The following is a 21,402-nucleotide window of genomic DNA, read 5'->3' as shown; positions in this document are numbered from 1 at the left end:
CAAACCCCATCCCTCCCGATTTGCAACCATCCCTGGACCAGTGACAGGTGCGTAGGCAGCCAAGTCATTGGAAGCCAGTAGAAAAAATGAAAGGGGCCACTCTGGTTATCACCTTGGGGTCAGGGGTGTGCTCTGTACCCCCAACCTTACCTCCCTTTTCACGTATTCACACACAAACAAGGGAAAGAGCGCGCCTCAATCATCCAAACGATCAGGGTTCGGCAACCTTTCAGAAGTGCTGTGATGAGTTTTCATTTAGTCTCTCTGATTTAAGACTTCGCGTGCCAGTAATACATTTTAATATTTTTAGAAGGTCTCTTTCTATAAGTCTATAATATAGAACTAAACTATTGTTGTATATAAAGTAAATAAGGTTTTTAAAATGCTTAAGAAGCTTCATTTAAAATTAAATTAAAATGCAGACCCCCCCCAGACCCCTGCAATAGGTCAATTTGGCACATTAGGCAGGAGGAAGCAGAATGTGAGTGTTTTCGAGCACACACCCTGTCCCTCCTGATTCGCAACCCCATGGACCAGGTGGCAGCAAGTCCTGAGCAGCAGGAGCCCAGATGGTTACGTTGCGTGGCAGAAACTGCAACTAGTTGCAAAACGGGAGGGTTGCACAATGTGTGGTTACACCTGCTCACACAGAGCGGGGACCCCCGCCCCTCTGGCCAGGGCACGGCCCTCTTCCCTTCCCCCCAGAGATCCTTCTGCCGAAGGATACGGAATCGGGACAATTTCTTGCACTGAATTAAAAAGAGCGTTTGCAATTCGCTGGCTGTGCATCGCCCCAGCTGGAATCACATCGGCACCACGAGGCCTGACGCCGGAGAGCGGGAAGAGAGAGAGAGCGAGAGAGAGCGAGAGGTGTCTATGGGGCTTGATAGATAGATAGATAGATAGAGGGGTAGAGGGGGTGGGGATAGATAGATAGATAGATAGATAGATAGATAGATAGATAGATAGAGGGGGTGGATGGGGATAAATAGATAGATGGGGGGTGGATGGGGATGGGGGGGTTGGACGGGGAGGATCGCGACAGAGTTAACTACCTGTCCCAACCCCTGTGCTCTGACCCCAGCTGAGCTCAGGGGCCAGTTGTGCCAGGCGCTGCCCGGACACACAGCGGAGACAGGCCCTGCCCAGCAGTTCAGGAACTGACTAGCCAGTGGGCAGACGTGGCGCTGGCCCTGCGTTCGGATGGGGAATGGGAGGCCAGAGACGCCGTGGCTCACGCTGGCTGGGAAAATGCAGTTCAGGTCCATGAACATTTCCACGTGTTTCGGAGGGGGAAGGGGGAGGGGGTTAAACCACCCAGGCTGAAGCAGGAGAAAAAGTCCAAAACACTCGAAAATCTCCAGAGACCCGAAATCCAGCGGCAGATTGTTTCGGAAACACCGAGAAGGGGGGGGGGGCTTTTTTGAAGGAAATGTTGGGGGAAGCTCATGGGGTGAGCTGCAGACGGGGTGGGACAGCGGCCTGGTCACTTTCGCGCTGCTCCCCAGGCTGCAGGGTCCCTGGCCCGTGGCAGCCCTCGCGCCCCCATAGTCCGGCCGGAGGGGGGGGCTGCGGCCCTGTGAGCCCCAGGGGCTCCGAGGCTCCTGGCTGAGCGGGGCTCTCGGGGTTCGCGGAGATCCGGCCACGGGACGGTTCGATGCGGCCGCGCGGGTCACGGCCGACGGAGGAACGTGTCGTGGGAATGGTTCGTAGCGTATCAGCCAACGCTCCATGAGCCCAGTGCCCCGAGGCAGGCGCCCCGGAATCTCGGTAGACGTGGGGAGACCAAGAGACCCCGCCCCTCTATGGCCCCGCCCATTGCTCCGCCTCCTCACCCGAGGCTCCGCCCCCGGCCAGGCTGGAAACCGGAGCCGGGCCAGGGGCTGCTCTCCGGTGCCCCGGCCCCGCCCAGGGCAGGTGGAGGGTCTGGTGCTCCCCACAGCGGCCTGGACTCCCTGGGCGGCTCTTAACAGGGCCTTGGGGGGGAGAGACGGAGCGGGGCGGGGCCACGGAGAGAGGCGGGGTCTCATACCTTCCCGCCCCCCCCACGATTCCGGCGTTCTGGCCGTGGGAGGTTTAAGGACCCCCGGAGCGTGGGGCTACGTCCCTGCCCACCTTGGCTAATAGCCATTGACAGGCCTGTCCTCCAGGAACCCATCTCCTTCGTTTTGAACCCGGGTCACAATGTGACCATCCACTGCCTGGACACGTGTGCACGGGCCTGCAGGGAGGGAGGGGTGTATGTGGGGCTGGAGAGTGTATGGGGGTCGATAGATGTGGGGAGGGATGGTGGGTGCAGGGGGATGGATTTGTGGGCGGGGATGGAGGGCGCACGGCGGGTAGATGCAGGGGGTACGGAGGCTCCCAGGAGTCTGGACTGGGCCCCTCTGGCTTGGGGCACCCCAGACCAGGGCCGCCCAGAGGATTCCGGGGACCTGGGGTCTTCGGCGGCGGGGGGCCCTTCCGTTCTGGGACCTCCGCCGAAGAAGACGGCCGGCGACTCGCCCCGCCGCCGACTGGCCCGCGCGGCGGACGCGCCGGGCCCAGTAGCGCCAGCGCAATTCAGCACTGTGGGTCTTCAGGCGGGGGGGCAGGGTTCGGCAGCTTCAGGCCCGCCGGGAACGGGTCCCTGGGCGCTACCCGCCAGCCCGGTCCGCCCGCTCGCGCTGGGTCCCGGGGGGTCTCCCGCGCCAGGAGGGGCGGGGGTGGGCCCGGGAGAGTGAGAGAAGGGCCGCAGCAAGAGGGGGGTAAGAAGCCGGGAGGCCTGGCCACAAGAGGGAGTTTCCCCCCCCCAGAGCCCGAGCCCCGCCCTCGGGCAGGGGCAGGGGCCCCCGGGCCCCCCTGGGGGCCTGCCCCAGACACTCAGGGGGAGGCCAGCATGGGTCAGGGAGACCCCAGAGAATTATGGGAAATGGCTTGTGGGGCCAATAGTACTCAGAGATGCCCCAGGGGCTCATGGGAGTTTCGCTCCGGGCCCAGCGACGGTGCCGTTAGGCTCCCTTTGCCCAGCGCCGGCTCCGAGCAGGGAGTCACTGAGCCGCAGGGAGGGGACGCTCCTGCCAATTCGCTCCCGGCCGGGCCGCTCCCTGGGCTCAGCTCCAGCCAAGAGCCGCCCCTCGCTCAGCCCTCGCACTGCCCCTAGCCAGGGCAGGAAACTTCATCCCTTTTCTAACCAGCATCACCTCCTCCCCTCCCAGAGCTGGGAGAGAACCCAGGAGTCCTGGCCTCCAGCCCCACCCCCAACCACTAGACACCCCCTCCCATCCCGTCCCAGGGACAGGAGCGAACCCAGGAGTCCTGGCTCCCAGCCCCACTCTTCTAACCAATTGACCATACTCCCCTCCCAGGGGGAGAGAACCCAGGAGTCCTGGCTTCCAGCCCCCCCTCCCCTGCTCTAACCACTAGACCCTCCTCCCTTCCCCTCCTGTCCACTCGCAGAGCCGGGGCCAGAACCCAGGTGTCCGGGCTCCCTTTCAAACCCAAGAAAGGCTGGAGTCAATCCCCAGACGTGATGCTTTGGGGACGGACCCGTTTAATGTCAGAACAGAGAATGTTGGTTGGACGCCAAAGGACGGGGCTGGAATGTGTGTGGGGGGAGCTGGAGGGGGGACTCCCAGGGTAGAGAGAGGCCAGGGCTACACAGACCCCCCCCCCGTCCCCTGTCAGGGCTCTTGAGGGAATCGGCCCCGTGAGGCTGCAGGCTGCATCCGGCCCCCCCGGGCAGCGCGGCCCCAGGCTCAGCTCGGGGGAGGTTTCCGGGCGAACATCATCACCGCGCCTGGGGCGAGAGGAGAGACATGGGCTCAGGGCACCAATGGGAGCAGCACCCGCTGGTACCACCCATAGGCGCCGACTCCGGGGTGCTCCGGGGCTGGAGCATCCACGGGGAAAAATTAGCGGGTGCTCCGCACCCACCGGCAGCCAAGCCCCCCCCAGCCCCTCCTCCCCTGAGCATGCTGCATCCCCGCTCCTCCCCCTCCCTCCCAGCGCCTCCCGCCCCCCTCCCCCGGCCACCGAACAGCTGTTTGGCGGCGCTTTGGACTTCCTGGAGGGAGGGGGAGGAGCGGGGACGCGGTGCCACTCAGGGGAGGAGGCGGAGAAGAGGCGGGGCCGGAGAGGGAACTTGGGGGAAGGGGGTGGAATGGGGGCAGGGCGAGGGTGGTGCAGGGACGGGAAGAGGCAGGGCAAAGGGGACATTGGCGCCTATGCCAGAGACAGCCGCATCTCAGCAGCGGGTGAGGGGTCCCCATATAAACACGCCCTGAGCCCCACCCCAGAGGTGGCTGCATCTGAGCACCAGGCGATGGGTCCCCTTATAACCAGCCTCCGTGTCCCACCCCAGAGGTGGCTGCATCTGCGCACGAAGCAAGGGATCCCTGGGTGCTCCCTCCCCGATGTTGCACTCACCAGTGATGAGGAAGAGGGGGAAGGAGGCCCAGCCGAGGCCGAAGGACCAGCCGAAGTGGAGCTTGACTGGGACGCCATTTATGATCTTAGCTATTTCCCCTGTGAACATGGCCAGCGCGATCATGGCACAGAGCCCTGGGGAGAGGGAACAGCACGGACACCCCTCAGCGCGGCCCACGCTCAGTCCCAGCACCAGGGGGAGCCGCAGAGCCCAGGGCGGGGTCCCTGGATGGGGGGCTCCCCAGGGGGTGCACGGTTTGGGGGGCTGGGAGTAGCCGGGGGAGGAGGCCCCGAGGGGGCGGTACCTGCGCTGAAGCTGCCCATGGCAGAGACCAGGCTCAGGGACACGGGCCCGAGGTGGGAGCGGAAGAACGAAGCGATGAGAGCGAAGAAGGAGAGAAACCCGTCGATCAGGGCCAGGAGCAGGAAAGCCCTGGTGGCATCATAGTATTCTGAAAACGCAAGAGAGACCAGGGGCTAAATGGAGAATAACCCTGCAGCAAATTAAAAGAGAACCCAGGAGTCCTGGCTCTCCCCACCCTGCTCTAACCACTAGACCCCACTCTCCTCCCAGAACTGGAGAAAGAACCCAGGAGTCCTGGTTCTGCCCTGTGGAGCTGGTTGGTGGTAGCGGTGGGATCCCTGGCAGAGCCGCCTGCCCTTACCTGGTACGAAAGAAAATTGCAGACACAGTGAACTGATGCAGCTCTTCCACAGCCCCATATGGACGTCACCTTTGTTCATCACCCAGTAGTTGGAGCCCAGGGCGATCAGCAGCAGCAGGAGGCTGAGCAGAACCAGGACGGTGCTGAGGATCCGGAGAAAGGGCATCGCGGGGGGAATCTCAGGGTCTGGGGAGCACCTGGGCAGGGGAGGAAGGGTGAGAGGGGAAATAGTGGCCCCCGATGACCGGCCACAGGCTACGGCTGCCTCAGTTCCCGGGGAGATGGGGGCGTGTGGAGACAGACGCGGCAGCAGCCAGATCTCTGCTCCCCGAGGCACCGACAAACCAAGACGATCGGGAACCTGGGAGCCGTAGCAAATCCAAAATGGTGCTCGGAGCCTAAACAGCAGCGACTATGACAAGGGTGGGCAAACAATGGCCCGGGGGCTGCATCCGGCCCTCCAGACATTTTAATCCAGCCCTTGAGTTTGCACCAAGGAGCAGGGTCCGGGGCTTGCCCCGCTCTGGTGCTCCAGCCGGGGAGCGGGGTCAGGGACTTGCCTCACTCCGTGTAGTTCCCAGATGCAGCAGCACGTCCGCCTTCCAGCTCCTACGTATAGGGTCAGCCAGGGGGCTCCACAAATGGCCGCTGCTCCAAACGCTGCCCCCGCGGCTCCCATTGGCCAGGAACCGCAGCCAATGGGAGCTGCAGGGTGGTGGGACGTGCCGCTGCTTCTGGGAGCCGCTTGAGGTAGGAGCCTGCACCCCGACCCCCTCCCGTACCCTAACCCACTGCCCCAGCCCTGATCCTGACCTCTGAACCCCTCAGTCCCAGCCTGGAGCATCCTCCTGCACCCCCAACCCCTCATCTTGTACCTATAGGATTAACCTGCTTGCTTGCATATCTATCTATCTATCTATCTATCTATCTATATCTATCTATCAGCAGGAAGCACGTTGTTGGCAGGCGCGAGTGGATGCCAGCTCAAAATCGCCAGCTGGCTAGAAATCAGACCGTGCTCGGCTGTTGGACAGAATCAGAGAGTTGGAAAAGCCAGGAGATGTGTTAGAGGACAAGGAATCGGTTCCCATCCCTATTGACATGGTGGAGCCAATGGAGACAGAGAAACCTGCAGGGACAATTAGTAGCAGTGGGGCGAGAGAGTTAGCTCAGGCTGATACGGTACCTTTAGGAGTGGAGGTGGAGATCGAGTCTCAGGAGCCACGGGGAGAGTCCAGAGAGAAAGTTGGCCGGGCGGGAGCTGCTCGCAGTCTGCAGATCGGAAGAGAAAGTCCCAGGTGGCACCACAGGAGGTGGAGTCGAGTGTCATCATAGAGGGGGCGACTAGTGATGTAAAGGATAAGATGAGCAGAGCAAAGGGGGAGAAAATATCACCCTCACCCTGGTCCCACCCCTCTCGGCTCCCCTGGAGACTCCCAACCCACCTGGGGATAGGACAACCCCGTGCCCCCCACTCTAACCCACTAGACCCCACTCCCATCCCCGAACCACAGAGAGAACCCAGGAGTCCTGACTCCACACCTGCCCCTCCCGAACCACTAGCCCCCACTCCCATCCCAGAACCACAGAGAGAACCCAGGAGTCCTGACTCCACCCCTGCCCCCCCGTAACCACTAGCCCCCACTCCCCTCCCAGAGCTGGGGAGAGAACCCAGGGGCTGTGAGCGGGGGGCATAAGACAGGTGTCTCTGAGGAGGAAGGAGTCACCAGACAGGAGGATCTGAGAACAGGCTCATCTTTCACCACAGAACAATGCAGGGATTGTCCACCATGCCTGGCAGATGGGTGCGGTTCTGCCTATCCTAGTGAGGGGTCAGGGTCCCTCTCGACTTTCATTTTCTCTTCCCTGCTCCCTCCTTCTCTTTCCTTTCCCCCTCGCTCTGTGAGGATCTGGGACAGGGATCCTGGGGGGCAGGGTACACTCAGACCTGGCTGGGACCTCCCCGCCCTCACCCCCAGCACACACACCCCTAGGGATTGATAGGTAGATAGAGGGTGTTTGGGGAGGGAGGGAGCGATGGCTGAACCCCCTCTTCTGGGCAAGCTCCCCGCACACCAGGACCCACCAACTCAAAGGCCCAAGTCTTCAGCTGACCGCTGCAGCCAGCGTCTTGGAGACAGGCCTTTGGCTTCCTTGCAGCTCTATGGGTTCCAGGCACAATTCCCAGCAAGTGACATCCATGTAAACGGAGTTTCTGTCTCCACTGATATGCTGGGGGACCCCGTGTACCCCCCTATTGCCTGGGCTTCTGAAACCGAACCCTGAGTGCAGGGGCCCTGGCAGAGGGATCCTCAGTTCCACTCTCAGCGGGTGCCGAACGGTTGCTGAATGTGCTTCTGGCGGATTGAAATCCCGTTGGCGATGCCGCCGGACCCATCTGGCTGCGGCTTGCTGGGCTCTTCACAATCGCTGTGAAACCAGAGCGGAGCCGTTCCCCTGCCCCGGATGGACCTATGCCGGCGAGGGGCCGCTGGACTGGCACCAGGAAGTGCCAGCTGCCCTGCGGGAGCTGGTTACACCCAGGCAGCAGAAGTCAGGGATGCTTTGTGCTCCCACATCCTGGACTTGTCCGGCCCAATGGGAGAGGGAGAAATGCCCACACGAATGTGCTTGTGGGTGGGAAGGGGCTAATTATTGGGGGGGGGTCAGTGCTTGGCAGGGATGCCATGGGGCGTCCTTGTGAGTGCCGTGATGAATGGTGAGTCGAGGGGCAGGGCTGGGTTTCTAGGTGGCGTTCGGCGAAGGGTGTTTGCTCAGTAATGCGCGACGGCTCAGCGTCGTTAGCTCAGATCCTGATTTCATCACGTGCGGCAGGGGCAGCAATAAGCTCCCTTGATGGAAACCGATCTTAACCCAGCCCGACGGTCGCCCACGACACCCCGGGGATCCCGGCGGCGGTTCGGTCCGGCGGGGACAGAGCCAGGCTGGGTTTCGTCACTCGGCCCCGCGGGGTTTGCTCACGCGTGTGATGTGTTCTGTGCCCGGTCGGGGAGAGCACGGGCAGGCGGGTGACGAGTCTCACGGGCAGCGAGGGGTAATCGCTCCAACGGGAAAACGAGGAGCCACAGCACAGCCGGAAATCCCGCTTCCAGGGGCGCGGGGGGTGCAGCCGCCAGGAGACTGCGTTAGAGAGCGCGATGCAGGAGCGAGACTAGCACAGGAACGCGGGGAAAACCCTCCACTTCCCAGGCAACACCAGACGCTTCGTTCCCCCCCGCCCCCGGGGGCTTAGAGACCTCACGACGGTGCAGCTTGTACCCTGTAATCCAGTGGTTCTCAGCCCGGGGTGCACAGGGCCGGCCTTAGGGAAAATGCCCTTCTGGGCAAACTTGTATGTTAGCACCCCAGGGCCCATCGGCGTGGCACCCCCCCATTGCCCCTGGCCCCCTGGGTTACCCAGGATCCCCCCCCATTAGCCCCTACCCCCTGCACCCCCCCATCCCGTGCCCATGTGGGGAAACTGACCTGGCTGCAGAGAGCAGCTGGCATTGCTCCTCGCTCCCCCGCAGCGCCCCTAGCATGGCTCCTCCCCCCCATGTTCCTCCATTAGGGAGAAATCTGGGTGCCCCCCCACATGAGGTCCTCCCCTACCAGCCAGGAGCAGTTTCAGGCACCGCCAGTTCGCACCTCTGCGCTGCCGCACGGTGCCCCCTTGATCATGGCATCCCTGGTGGTGCACCCCTAAGGCAGCCCTGGGGGTACGCCCAGGTCTTCGGGGGGTACATCAGTTCACTCAGATATTGGCCTAGTTTTACAACAGGCCACAGAAACAGCCCTAGCGAAGTCAGTACAAACTACGATTTCATACAGACGATGACTCGTTTAAACTGCTCTGTAGACGGTCCACTGAAATGCAAGTGCAATATTTATATTCCAATTGATTTATTTTATAATTATATGGGAAAAATGAGAACGTCGCAATTGTTCAGTAGTGGCGTAGCTGTGACACTTTTGTATTTTTATGTCTGAGTTTGTAAGCGAGTCGTTTTAAAGTGAGGTGAAACTTGGGGGTACCTGTTAGATCTAACTCCTCTCCCAGAGCCAGAGAGAGAACCCAGGAGTCCTGGCTCCCAGCCCTGCCCCCTGCTCTAACCACTAGATCCCACTCCCCTCCCAGAGCTGGGGAGAGAACCCAGGAGTCCTGGCTCCCAGCCCCTCCCCCTGCTCTAACCACTAGACCCCACTCCCCTCCCAGAGCTGGGGAGAGAACCCAGGAGTCTGGCCTCCCTTTCAGACATAAGAAAGACTGGAGTAAATCACCTGACATGATGCTTTGGGGATGGACTTTTTAATGTTTGTACAAAGAACGGTTGCGGGACCCCAAAGGATGGGGCTGGGATGTGGGGGGGGGGGGGAGAGGGTGTCATGGACAGAGCAGTAGAGGTTGGGGGAGGAGGCGCTGCCTGGCTGAGAGATGCACACACAGCAAGGCTCATTCCCTCCAGCAGGGGGCAGCAGGGACACACACACACACACACACACACACACAGAGCAGGGCCCATCCCCTCCAGCAGGGGGCAGCAGGGACACACACACACACACACACACACACACACACACACACACAGCATGCAGGGCTCAGCCCCTCCAGCAGGGGGCAGCAGGGACACACACACACACACACACACACACACACACACACACACACACAGAGCAGGGCCCATCCCCTCCAGCAGGGGGCAGCAGGGAGACACACACACACACACACACACACACACACACAGCGCGCAGGGCTCAGCCCCTCCAGCAGGGGGCAGCAGACACACACACCCCTGCTCTGAGGTGTTGGGGGGAATCATCCCCATAACACTGCAGGCTCCACCTGGCCCTGGCGGTTGCCAGCACCGTCCCCAGGGGGCAGCTCAGGCCCGTGCTCAGATCGAGTTGGATTCCTGGGCCAGTAACGTTACCCCACCTGCGGGAAAGAGGAGAAAAATGAGCTTAGGGCAGCAATGGGACTGACGGGATCGATAGCCACTAGAACCCAGCTGCCCCGCCCCAGAGGTGGCTGCATCAGCGCCGGGCGAGCTGTCCCTGTGCGGCGTTATGTGCAGCTGTTCCCCCGCTGCCCCGCCCCAGAGGTGGCTGCATCTCAGCACCGGGTGAGCCGTACCCGGGTGTAACCAGCCTCACCCCAGAGGTGGCCGCATTTCGAATTTCCCCTCCGGCACGCTCACCGGTCAGCAGGAAGAGGGGGATGGAGGCCCAGCCGAGGCCCCAGGACCAGCCAAAGGAGACGTGGGGCCAGGTGACCTTTATGACTTCAGCCAACTCGCTGGTGAACACGGTCAGCGCAATCAGGACGCAGAAACCTAGGGCCAAAGGGGACAGCATGGACGCCCCTTAGCACCCACCAGGCACAGTCCCAGGGCCCCTGCCCCGTTCCACCACCAGGGGGCGCTGCCAGAGCCCAGGGCAGGGTCTGGGGGGGGGTCTCCCCGAGGCTGGCTGGGGGGGTACATGGTATCCAGGGGGCTGGGAGCAGCAGGGGGAGGTACCTGCACTGAAGCTGCCCACGGCAGAGACCGTGAGGGGGGACACGGCGTGGAGGCCGGAGCCGCTGAGCAAGGCGAGGAGGGAGAAGGCCGAGAGCAGCCCCGCGACCAGGCCCAGTATCAAGAACGTCTTGGTGGCCTCGATGTAATCTGAGGAACCAGAGAGACCAGGGGGGGATGGAGAATAACCCTGCAGCAAACGGAAATAGAACCCAGGAGTCCTACACCCCCCCTGCTCTAACCACTAGACATCACTCCCCTCCCAGAGCCAGAACCCAGGTGTCCTGGCTCCCGCCCCCCCCCCGCTCTAACCACTAGACCCCCACTCCCTTCCCAGAGCCAGAACCCAGGTGTCCTGCCTTCCAGCCCCCCCTGCTCTAACCACTAGACCCACTCCCTTCCCAGAGCCAGAACCCAGGTGTCCTGGCTCCCGCCCCCCCCGCTCTAACCACTAGACCCCTCTCCCTTCCCAGAGCCAGAATCCAGGTGTCCTGCCTCCCAGCCCCCCCTGCTCTAACCACTAGACCCACTCCCTTCCCAGAGCCAGAACCCAGGAGTCCTGGCTCCCGCCCCGCTCTAACCACTAGACCCCATTCCCTTCCCAGAGCCAGAACCCAGGTGTCCTGGCTCCCGCCCCCCCCTCCCCAACCACTAGACCCCCACTCCCCTCCCAGAGCCAGAACCCAGGCGTCCCGGCTCCCAGACCCCCGGAGCTGGCCGGGGGCGGCGGTGGGTTGCCCTCACCGGGTAGTTTCGAAGGCATGGCACACACCGAATTCACACAGATCTTCCAGAGCCCCGAGTGGACGAAGACGCCGTCCCGTGTCGCCTCCAGCCAGTGGTCGGAGCTCAGAGCCGCCGCCAGAAGCAGGAGGCTGAGCAGAGCCAGGACAGTGCCGGGGATCTGGAGAGGCAGCATCGCAGGGTGGGGGGCTCGGGGGGGGCAGCGCTGGGATCCGGGGAGCACCTGGGTCAGGCCGGGGGGACGGGGGGGAATGAGAGTCAGACAGAAATCCCAGCCCAGAGCAGCAAGGGCCAGAGCTGGACAGACAGACAGATTGGGGGCGGGGGCGTCTGGAGAGGGATGGGGGGGTCGGTGGGGGGCCCTTACCCAGACACCAGCCTCTCTGGGTCACCAACTGCCATGGAACCTCCCCTCCCCCCACCCGGGACCCCAGCGCGGAGCCGGGGGAGACCCCAGCCCAGCGCCCGCGGGGGCAGCTCCCGCCTTCGGGGGGTGGACGGGTGGAGGAGTGAGGGGGGACGGCGGGGTGGGGGGGGTTGGGGCTGGCTGGACGGGGCTGTGGGGCCAGACGGACCCCTGGGTTCCCCATGCCCTCCGGGCTGTGCAGGGGACCCCCCCAGGGTGCCTAGGGCGGCCCACCCGGAGGAGGCCGAGGTCAGGGCGGGCTGCGAAAGGGAGAGCAGATATTCCCCAAACCCGCGGTCGTTCGATTGCCCGGCCAGCCCCAAGCTGTGCTCCTAAACCCCCCCCCACCCGGTTACGTAGAAGCTGCCCCACAGCCAGTCAGTCCAGCCCCTCAACAAAACCGCGGGAAGCTTTTGCCCCCTTACTCCACGGTTCCTGCCCCGGCTCCGCACAGGGCACCTGATCCGCTCGCCTGCAGCCTCCCGGAGCCCAGGGGAAGGTCCAGCTCCGCCAGACACTTTCCAGAATGGAAAGGGTCATTTCAGGCCCCCGCGGCCCGGCGGGAGGAGAACGGGCAGGTTTCCCCCCGGCGCTGGAAGTCGGTGACTGTCACAGGGTCTCTCCAGCGTGGACGGAAATTCTTCAGCGTCTTCACTGGCCTTAGAAACGGGACCCGTCTGTCCAAAGCCTGGCCACCGAGAGGAGACGCCAGCCAGGCGGGGGCAGATCTTTCTGCTCTGCTCTGCCTCCCACCCCTGCACTGACCAGCCTCAACTCTGCTTAGCAAGAGACAGAACCCAGGAGTCCTGGCTCCCTGCCCCGTTCTGACCACTAGACCCCACTCCCCTCCCCTCCCAGAGCCAGGGAGAGAACCCAGGAGTCCTGACTTCCTCCAGCCCCTCCCCCAGCTCTAACCCACCAGACCCCACTCCCCGCCCAAAGCAGGGGAGAGAACCCAGGAGTCCATCTGTCTCTGACGGGGAATCAGTCACCAGACAGGAGGCTCTGAGAACAGGCCCTTTAATCTCCATGGAACAAGTGGGCCTGGGAAAGGAAGGGAACAGAAAGGGGGGACTCTGTTGCGGGGGGGATCACGGGTCTGTGGGAGTGCGCAGGGACACACACACACACACACGCACTGGGGGAATCGGCCCAGCGAGGCTGCAGGCTCCGTCCGGCCCCCGGCTCTGTCCCCCGTGGGCAGCGCAGGCCCCACACTCAGCTGGAGGAGGCTCCTTCGGAAAAAAATGTCACCACACCTGGGAGGAGGGGAGAAAAACGGAGTCAGGGCAGGGGTGGGACCCACGGGGACGTCTCAGCACCGGGCAAGCCAGCCCCGCGCTGCGTCACTGCACGGCTGCTACCCCGCGGCCCCACCCCAGAGGTGGCTGCATCTCAGTGCCGGGTGAGGGGTCCCCGCGTCCCACCCCAGAGGTGGCTGCATCTCAGTGCCGGGTGAGGGGTCCCCGCGTCCCACCCCAGAGGTGGCTGCATCTCAGTGCCGGGTGAGGGGTTCCCCAAGTCCCAACCCAGAGGTGGCTGCATCTCAGTGCCGGGTGAGGGGTCCCCAAGTCCCACCCCAGAGGTGGCTGCATCTCAGTGCCAGGTGAGGGGTCCCCGCGTTCCACCCCAGAGGTGGCTGCATCTCAGTGCCGGGTGAGGGGTCCCCGCATCCCACCCCAGAGGGGGCTGCATCTCAGTGCCGGGTGAGGGGTCCCCACGGCCCCACCCCAGAGGTGGCTGCATCTCAGTGCTGGGTGAGGGGTCCCTGTGTCCCACCCCAGAGGTGGCTGCATCTGAGTGCCGGGTGAGGGGTCCCCACGTCCCACCCCAGAGGTGGCTGCATCTCAGAACTGGGTGAGGGGTCCCTGTGTCCCACCCCAGAGGTGGCTGCATCTCAGTGCTGGGTGAGGGGTCCCCGCGTCCCACCCCAGAGGTGGCTGCATCTCAGTGCCGGGTGAGGGGTCCCCACATCCCACCCCAGAGGTGGCTGCATCTCAGTGTTGGGTGAGGGGTCCCTGTGTCCCACCCCAGAGGTGGCTGCATCTCAGTGTTGGGTGAGGGGTCCCTGTGTCCCACCCCAAAGGTGGCTGCATCTCAGTGCCTGGTGAGGGGTCCCTGCGTCCCACCCCAGAGGTGGCTGCATCTCAGTGCCGGGTGAGGGGTCCCCGCGTCCCACCCCAGAAGCAGCTGCATTTCAATCCCCGCCCCCCGCCCCGCGGCACTCACTGGCTAGGAGGGCGAGCGGGCAGGCGGCCCAGCCCAGGCCGAAGGCCCACCCGAAGCTGACTCGCGCCGAGGCGCCCGTCATGCTCTTGGCGCTGTGGGACGTGAACACGGCCATGGCGACGGTGGCACAGAGACCTGGGGCCAGAGGGAAGAGCACGGAGTCAGCTGGGCGCAGCGGCCGGGGCGAGGGCTGGGACGGTGCCGCCGGCGATCGAGCGCTGGGGCGTCGGTGTGACCCCCGGGCTACCCGCCCCCACTGGGCCTTGCGTGGCCAGACGAAGGGGGAGACACCAGGTTTTCTCCCCGACGGGAGGACAGGCAGGAGGGTGCCCAGATGTCCCGATTTTATAGGGACAGTCCTGATTTTGGGGGCTTTTTCTTGTATAGGCTCCTATTACCCCCCAGCCCCGTCCCGATTTTTCACACTTCCTGTCTGGTTGCCCAAGGGGGCCGAAGTCCCCGGGCTCTGGATCAGGGCCGCCTGTGGGGGGGGGGTAACTAGGACCATTTTCCCCAGGCCTTGGGCCCCACAGGGGCCCCCATGAGAGTTTTTCAGGGCCCCCTGGAGCAGGGTCCTTCACTCGCTCCGGGTCTTCGGCGGCAATTTGGCGGCGGGGGGGGGCCTTCCGCCCTGGGACCCGCCACCGACGACCCCAGGCCCCCTGAAGCCTCTGGGCGGCCGTGCACTGGATACAGCTGAGAAACCCGGTGAGGGAAAGACCTGGGGCAGGGAAGGAAAGCGGCCCCTTGGTCGGCGGCAGGTCGGGACGGAGAGGAAGCCAGAGGCAGCTGGCTACGAAATCTCCCGCGCCCCGAGTGTGTTGCTTAAATCTTAGCCGTGAGGATGCAAATTTGCCTTTGCCCCAGGCCCCAGAACAGGCTTCAAACCTCCCACCAGCAAGGAGGACCAGGACGGGGAGGACCAGGACAGGGGGGACCAGGACGGGGGGCACCAGGACGGGGGGCTGTGGGCAGGCTGCTGGGGGGACACAGCCTTGCCCGCTGGCTGGAGCGGCCTGGGCGCTGAGCTGCAGCAGCAGAACGGCACCGGGGTTATAGGGCAGGCGGAAACAGCCCCCTCTGTGGGCAGGGGAGAACCCCCAGGTCCCTGGTGTGGGAGGGACCATGTATCCGTAGGCGTCGCTGGGGGGAGGAGGCCGGGGGGGGCGGTACCGGCGCTGAAGCTGCCCACGGCGGAGACCAGGGTCAGGGGCACGGAGCCGAGGTGGGAGCGGAAGACCGAGGCGAGAAGAGCCAAGCAGGAGAGAAACCCGGCGATCACGGCCAGGATCAGGCAAACCCTGCTGGCCCTTATGCGATCTGAGGAGACAAGAGCAACCAGGGCTGAAATGCAGAATAAGATGGCAAGAAACTACCGCAGAACGCAGGAGTCCTGGCTGCCACCTGCCCCCACCCCTGCTTTAACCACAAGACCCCACTCCCCTCCCAGAGCCAGGGAGAGAACCCAGGAGTCCTGGCTCCCAGCCCTCCTGCTCTAACCACTAGTCCCCACTCCCCTCCCAGAGCCAGGGAGAGAACCCAGGAGTCCTGGCTCCCAGGCCCCCCGCTCTAACCACTAGTCCCCACTCCCCTCCCAGAGCCAGGGAGAGAACCCAGGAGTCCTGGCTCCCAGCCCCCTTGCTCTAACCCATAGACCCCACTCCCCTCGCAGAGCCAGGGAGAGAACCCAGGAGTCTCCCCAGGCCCCCCCCCCGCCTAACCACTAGTCCTCCCAGAGCCAGGGAGAGAACCCAGGAGTCCTGGCTCCCAGCCCCCTTGCTCTAACCCATAGACCCCACTCCCCTCGCAGAGCTGGGGCTAGGACCCGGGAGTCCTGGCTGTGCCTGGTGGAGGTGGCTGGTGGCAGCGGTGGGATCCCTGGTGGCGCTCGGCTGCCCTTACCTGGTACAGTCAAAGGTATCAGGCACCTCAGATTCATACAGAACTTCCACAGCCCCGAATGGATCAACGTTTGGTTTTCCTTCGTCAGCAGCCAGTGGTCGGAGCCCAGAGCCGCCAGCAGCAGCAGGAGACTGAGTAGGGCCAGGCTGGGGCTGGCGATTCGGAGGCACAGCATCGCAAGGCGGGGGGCTGGGGCCCGGGGGCAGGCTGGGATCTGGGGAGCACCTGCAGGGGGGCAGGGAGGGACGAGAGTTAGATGGAAACCCCAGACCAGCTGATCTGAGCCAAGCCCTCAGCTGTCTGGATGGGTGGCTGGATGGAGGGGTGGGGATGGGGGAGTGTTATGGGGGGATGGGGGGCTGCAGGCGTGTGTATGGGGGAGGGCGGGCTGGGTGTGGGGATGGGGATGGATGGATGGATGGATGGAGGGATGGATGGATGGAGGTGTGTGTATGGGGGACGGGGATGGGGATGGAGGGCTGGGTGTGGGGATGGATGGAGGTGTGTATGGGGATGGGAGATGGAGGTGTGTGTATGGATGGATGGATGGAGGTGTGTGTATGGGGATGGGTGATGGAGGTGTGTGTATGGGGAGACAGGGATGGGGATGGAGGGCTGGGTGTGGGGATGGATGGATGGATGGATGGAGGTGTGTGTATGGGGGATGGGGAGATGGAGAGGTGGATGGAGGCAGGGACAGAGGGATGGACTGATGGGTGCAGGCACAGATGGAGGGGTGGGGGAGGTGGGGTAGGGGTGGGGACGGACAAAGACGAAGGGACGTGGGGGCTGGGGGGCCCTTACCCAGACACCAGCCTCTCTGTGTCGCCAACTGCCATGGAACCTTCCCCCCCCCACAAGCCTGGGGAGACCCCAGCCCAGCCCCCGCCGGGCAGCTCCCCGGATGGGTGGGGATGGGGGGGTGAAGGGGTGGCTGGGCCGGCGGATGGGGTGAGGGGTGGCAGTATTTGGGGTGGGGGGGTCAGGGCTGAATCCCCACTGGGCACATCGAGTGCAGAAGGCGGGGGGGGGGGGGCCGCAAGGATTCTAACAATTCACACCGGCCACCCCAGGCTGGTATTAAACTCCCCACGTTACAGCTTCTCTCTGGCCTTGGCTGGGTAAACGCTGCCACCTCCCAATGCAAAAACCCCCCTGGACCCAGGAAGGGGCCCATGGGAATTCCTCCCTGTGGGGCCCCCCCCTCTCCGGGGAAGGGCTGAGACCGAAAACAAAGGAAATCAGCTGCTGCCACCAGCTAATCAAACATGTGCACGAAGCTCTTCGGCCACCCACGATCCAGATCCTGCTCTTAAAAACGCTCCATTTTATTAATAAAAAAAAGAAGAAGAAGAAAATCCATCTGGGGACTCGGGCTCTGGCTAGATTCACCTAGACCAGGGTGCCCAGATGTCCTGATTTTAGAGGGACAGTCCCGATTTTGGGGGCTTTTTCTTCTATAGGCTCCTATTACCCTCCACCCCCGTCCCGATTTTTCACACTTGCTGCCTGGTCACCCCACCAGGAAGAGTTTCTCGAGCTCCAGCGTGACGGTTACAGGCCAAGCGAAAGCCCCGGGGTTACCCCCGCGGAGGCCGCCAGCCGCGGGGGAGTCAAGGGGACACACCCCAGCGCGGCCCCCTGGCCGTCCCCGGCTCTGCCCGCGCGGCCGGGGTGCCACCGAGCCGTTTCTAGGTGTGAACCTGAGGAGCTTTTCAGACCTGGCTCAGGCTCCGTCAGCGTCGCTCGGCCCCGGCCGCCCCGGAGAACGACAGACAGACCCAGGGGGCGTCTTGGTCCAATTTTCAAAACTTCCGGCCTCCCCATTGGCTCCCTCGGCCAGGGGCCCACTCCCTTTTCTTTACCTGGGGGGCCTTTTAACCCCTGACAGGCAGAGCAACTCGAGAACTGCCACCAAGGGGGATTTGACAGCCACCAGCTGGCTGGGTGTCCATCAAAGGGAGCTCCCCCCCCCATTTATCACAGGGTGTCTGGGGACGGGGGCAGGACGGGCAGCCGGCCGCGTTCCCCAGACAGTCAGGCTGCACTGGGGAGTCTGGTTCATTTAACCTTCTCAATCCCAGCCCCCCACCCCGCCCCACACGTACCACAGGGCTGAGGGGATCCCCTCCCCTGGTCTCTGCGGCAGGTCCCCCCTCGAAGGGTTAATGCAGATCCAACCAGGCTGCGGCTTCAGGGCTACCCCCACCCCCGAGGGTGCCTCTTGTACCCGCCCTGCAGGTGGGGTCCCGTCCCCCTGCCCCTGCACGGCCGTGCCCTCGTGGGTCAGAGCCCTGCTCCCCCGGGGGTCTCCCTTCGAAGCACCAGCCAGCTCCACCCGTGCTTAGCAAAGAGCCAACACGAGGGTAGAACCCAGGAGTCCTGGCTCCCAGACCCAACCCTTTGCTATAACCACTAGACGCCACTCCCCTCCCAGAGCCAGGGAGAGAACCCAGGAGTCCTGGCTGTCTTCGATATTCCCCCTCGGAGACGGATGGGTAAGTCACTAGACAGGAGGCTCTGAGAACAGGCCCTTTAATCTCCATGTGGGTCTGGCAGCAGCTGTGGGGAAAGGAAGGGAACAGAAAGGGGGGCTTGGGGTGGGGGGATCACGGGTCTGTGGGATCCCAGGGTGACACACACACACACACACACACACACTGCTCTCTGCTCCGGGCTGTTGGGGGAATCAGTCCCAGGATACCGCAGGCTCCGTCCGGCCCCTATGGGGGCAGCGCAGGCCCCACACTCGGCTCTAGGAGGCTCTCAGGGTGCGAAGCGTCACCACACCTGGGAGAGAAGAGAAATGGGTTCAGAGCAGCAATGGGAGCATCATCTACTGATACACGGCCCCCCACCCCAGAGCTGGCTGCATCTCAGCGCCTGGCAAAGGGTCCCTGTATAACCAGCCCCCACGCCTCACCCCAGAGGTGGCTGCATCTCAGCACTGGGCGAGGGGTCCCTGTATAACCAGCCCCCACGCTCCACCCCAGAGGTGGCTGCATCTCAGCGCCGGGCGAGGGGTCCCTGTATAACCAGCCCCCACGCCCCACTCCAGAGGTGGCTGCATCTCAGCGCCGGCAAAGGGTCCCTGTATAACCAGTCCCCGCGCCCCACCCCAGAGGCAGCTGCCTTTCGACACGCCCCGATGCTGCACTCACCAGTGAGGAGGAAGACGGGGAAGGAGGCCCAGCCGAGGCCGAAGGACCAGCCGAAGGTGACTTGGTCTGACGGGACGTTCACGGCCCCAGCGAACTCCCCTGTGTACACGGCCAGCGCGATCATGGCACAGAGCCCTGGGGAAAGGGAACAGCACGGACACCCCTCAGCGCGGCCCACGCTCAGTCCCAGCACCAGGGGGAGCCGCAGAGCCCAGGGTGGGGTCCCTGGATGGGGGCTGCACGGTTTGGGGGGCTGGGAGTAGCCGGGGGAGGAGGCCCCGAGGGGGCGGTACCTGCGCTGAAGCTGCCCACGGCAGAGACCAGGCTCAGGGACACGGGGCCGAGGTGGGAGCGGAAGAACGAAGCGATGAGAGCGAAGAAGGAGAGAAACCCGGCGATCATGGCCAGGAACAGGAAAGCCCTGGTGGCCTCAATGTAACCTGAGGAGCCAAGAGAGACCAGGGGCTAAATGGAGAATAACCCTGCAGCAAACTAAAATAGAACCCAGGAGTCCTGGATCCCCGCCCCTGCTCTAACCACTAGACCCCTCTCCCCTCCCAGAGCCAGAACCCAGGAGTCCTGGTTCCCCCCACCCTGCTCTAACCACTAGACCCCTCTCCCCTCCCAGAGCCAGAACCCAGGAGTCCTGGCTCCCAGCCCCCTCTGCTCTAACCCATAGGCCCCACTCCCCTCCCAGAGCCAGGGACAGAACCCAGGTGTCGTGGCCCCTGTCAAGGGAGCGGCTGCAGCAGGGGGGTTTCCTGGCGGAGCCGGGCTGCCCCCACCTGGCACTGAAGCAAACATCCAACACCCCGAATTGACGCAGACTTTCCACAGCCCCGAATAGGACGTGACGAGGCGGCTGTTGGCCACCAGCCAGTGGTCGGCGCCCAGGGCGGCCAGGAGCAGCAGGAGGCTGAGCAGGGCCAGGACGGTGCTGAGGATCCGGGGAGACGCCATCGCCGGGGGGGGGGGAGCGCTGGGATCCGGGAGGCACCTGGGGGGGGAAATGAGTCAGAGGCAACTGCAGCCCAGAGCAGCAGGGCTGAGCCAGAGCCCTCGGGCCTGGACCACAGGGAGCTCCTGAGCTGGGGGGGGGGGGGCTGGAGGGATGGGGGGGTCGGGGGGAGGGGGAGGAGGGATGCAGGGGTGGGGAAGGGGTAGGTGTGGGCATGGCGGGGTGGGAGAGGTGGGGGAGGTGGGAGGGACGAAGACGAAGGGACGGGGGGGCTGGGGGGGTCCTTACCCAGACACCAGCCTCTCTGCGTCACCAACTGCCATGGAACCTTCCCCCCCCACCCCCCCCGCCAGGGGAGACCCCAGCCCAGCCCCCACCGGGCAGCTCCCGGGATGGGTGGGGAGGGGGATGGAGGGAGTGTGGGGAGAACATAGGAACATATGAAGGGCCAGACTGGGTCCATCCAGCCCCGTATCCTGTCGGCCAACAGTGGCCAATGCCAGGTGCCCCTGAGGGAGTGAACCTAACCGGCAATGATCAAGTGATCTCGCTCCTGCCATCCATCTCCATCCTCTGCCGAACAGAGGCCAGGGACACCTTCCTTACCCAGCCTGGCTACCAGCCATTTCACAGAATCACAGAATCTCAAGGTGGGAAGGGACCTCAGGAGGTATCTAGTCCAACCCCCTGCTCAAAGCAGGACCAATCCCCAACTAAATCATCCCAGCCAGGGCTTTGTCAAGCCTGACCTTAAAAACCTCTGAGGAAGGAGATTCCACCCCCTCCCTAGGGAACCCATTCCAGTGCTTCACCACCCTCCTAGGGAAAAGTTTTTCCTAATGTCCAACCTAAACCTCCCCCTCTGCAACTTGAGACCATTACTCCTTGTTCTGTCATCTTCTACCACTGAGAACAGTCTAGATCCATCCTCTTTGGAACCCCCTTTCAGGCAGTTGAAAGCAGCTATCAAATCCCCCCTCATTCTTCTCTTCTGCCGACTAAACAATCCCAGTTCCCTCAGCCTCTCCTCGTAAGTCATGTGCTCCAGCCCCCTAATCATTTTTGTTGCCCTCCGCTGGAGACTCTCCAATTTATCCACATCCTTCTTGTAGTGTGGGGCCCAAAACTGGACACATGGACTTAACTTCCATGAATTTATCCTGTTCTCTTTTAAATGCTGTTGGGGGGGGGGATGGATGAATGTGTAGGGGGTGAACGGTGGGATGAGGGGTTTGTCGGGGGTGGGTGGGGTGTGTCGGGGGCTGGAGGGAGGGAAGGATGGATGGGTGGATGGATGGAAGGGTAGATGGAGGGGGGGTATAGAGGGGTGGAGAGAGGAAGGTTTAGGGGTATGGATTGGATGGAGGGGTAGATGGAGGGATGGAGGGATGGATTGGTTGGAGGGTTGGATGGG

General features: G+C 63.4%; 4 protein-coding genes across 4 annotated transcripts; all 4 read right to left on the bottom strand.

Annotated features, from left to right (window-relative positions):
* Positions 1 to 3,509: 3,509 nt before the first annotated feature.
* Positions 3,510 to 4,863, bottom strand: LOC120390566 (protein NKG7-like; the record flags this gene model as incomplete). Its single annotated transcript, XM_039513298.1, has 3 exons — positions 3,510 to 3,778; positions 4,408 to 4,542; positions 4,713 to 4,863. Coding segments are annotated over 3 exons (327 nt in total), but the record flags the coding sequence as incomplete, so codon positions are not given.
* A 4,926-nt stretch (positions 4,864 to 9,789) lies between these two features.
* On the bottom strand, positions 9,790 to 11,507 carry LOC120389993 (protein NKG7-like). Its single transcript, XM_039512179.1, has 4 exons — positions 11,333 to 11,507; positions 10,592 to 10,738; positions 10,271 to 10,405; positions 9,790 to 10,008 (listed from the first exon to the last, which is right to left on the bottom strand). Exons 1-4 carry the CDS (start codon positions 11,505 to 11,507, stop codon positions 9,968 to 9,970), a joined length of 498 nt encoding a protein of 165 aa, XP_039368113.1. The 3' UTR covers positions 9,790 to 9,967.
* Positions 11,508 to 12,743: 1,236 nt separating this feature from the next.
* On the bottom strand, positions 12,744 to 20,319 carry LOC120390625 (lens fiber membrane intrinsic protein-like). The gene is made up of 5 exons (XM_039513369.1): positions 20,277 to 20,319; positions 15,870 to 16,094; positions 15,141 to 15,287; positions 13,968 to 14,102; positions 12,744 to 12,997 (listed from the first exon to the last, which is right to left on the bottom strand). The coding sequence occupies exons 2-5, from the start codon at positions 16,042 to 16,044 to the stop codon at positions 12,957 to 12,959; spliced, it is 498 nt and encodes a 165-aa protein (XP_039369303.1). The 5' UTR covers positions 16,045 to 16,094; positions 20,277 to 20,319; the 3' UTR covers positions 12,744 to 12,956.
* LOC120390626 (protein NKG7-like) lies at positions 18,389 to 20,029 on the bottom strand. Its single transcript, XM_039513370.1, has 4 exons — positions 19,816 to 20,029; positions 19,324 to 19,470; positions 19,031 to 19,165; positions 18,389 to 18,659 (listed from the first exon to the last, which is right to left on the bottom strand). The coding sequence occupies exons 1-4, from the start codon at positions 19,988 to 19,990 to the stop codon at positions 18,625 to 18,627; spliced, it is 492 nt and encodes a 163-aa protein (XP_039369304.1). The 5' UTR covers positions 19,991 to 20,029; the 3' UTR covers positions 18,389 to 18,624.
* Positions 20,320 to 21,402: the final 1,083 nt, after the last annotated feature.

The sequence above is a fragment of the Mauremys reevesii genome, linkage group 24 (genome assembly GCF_016161935.1).
Source record: "Mauremys reevesii isolate NIE-2019 linkage group 24, ASM1616193v1, whole genome shotgun sequence".
NCBI lineage: Eukaryota > Metazoa > Chordata > Testudines > Geoemydidae > Mauremys > Mauremys reevesii.
This window is presented reverse-complemented; position numbering and strand designations above follow the sequence as displayed.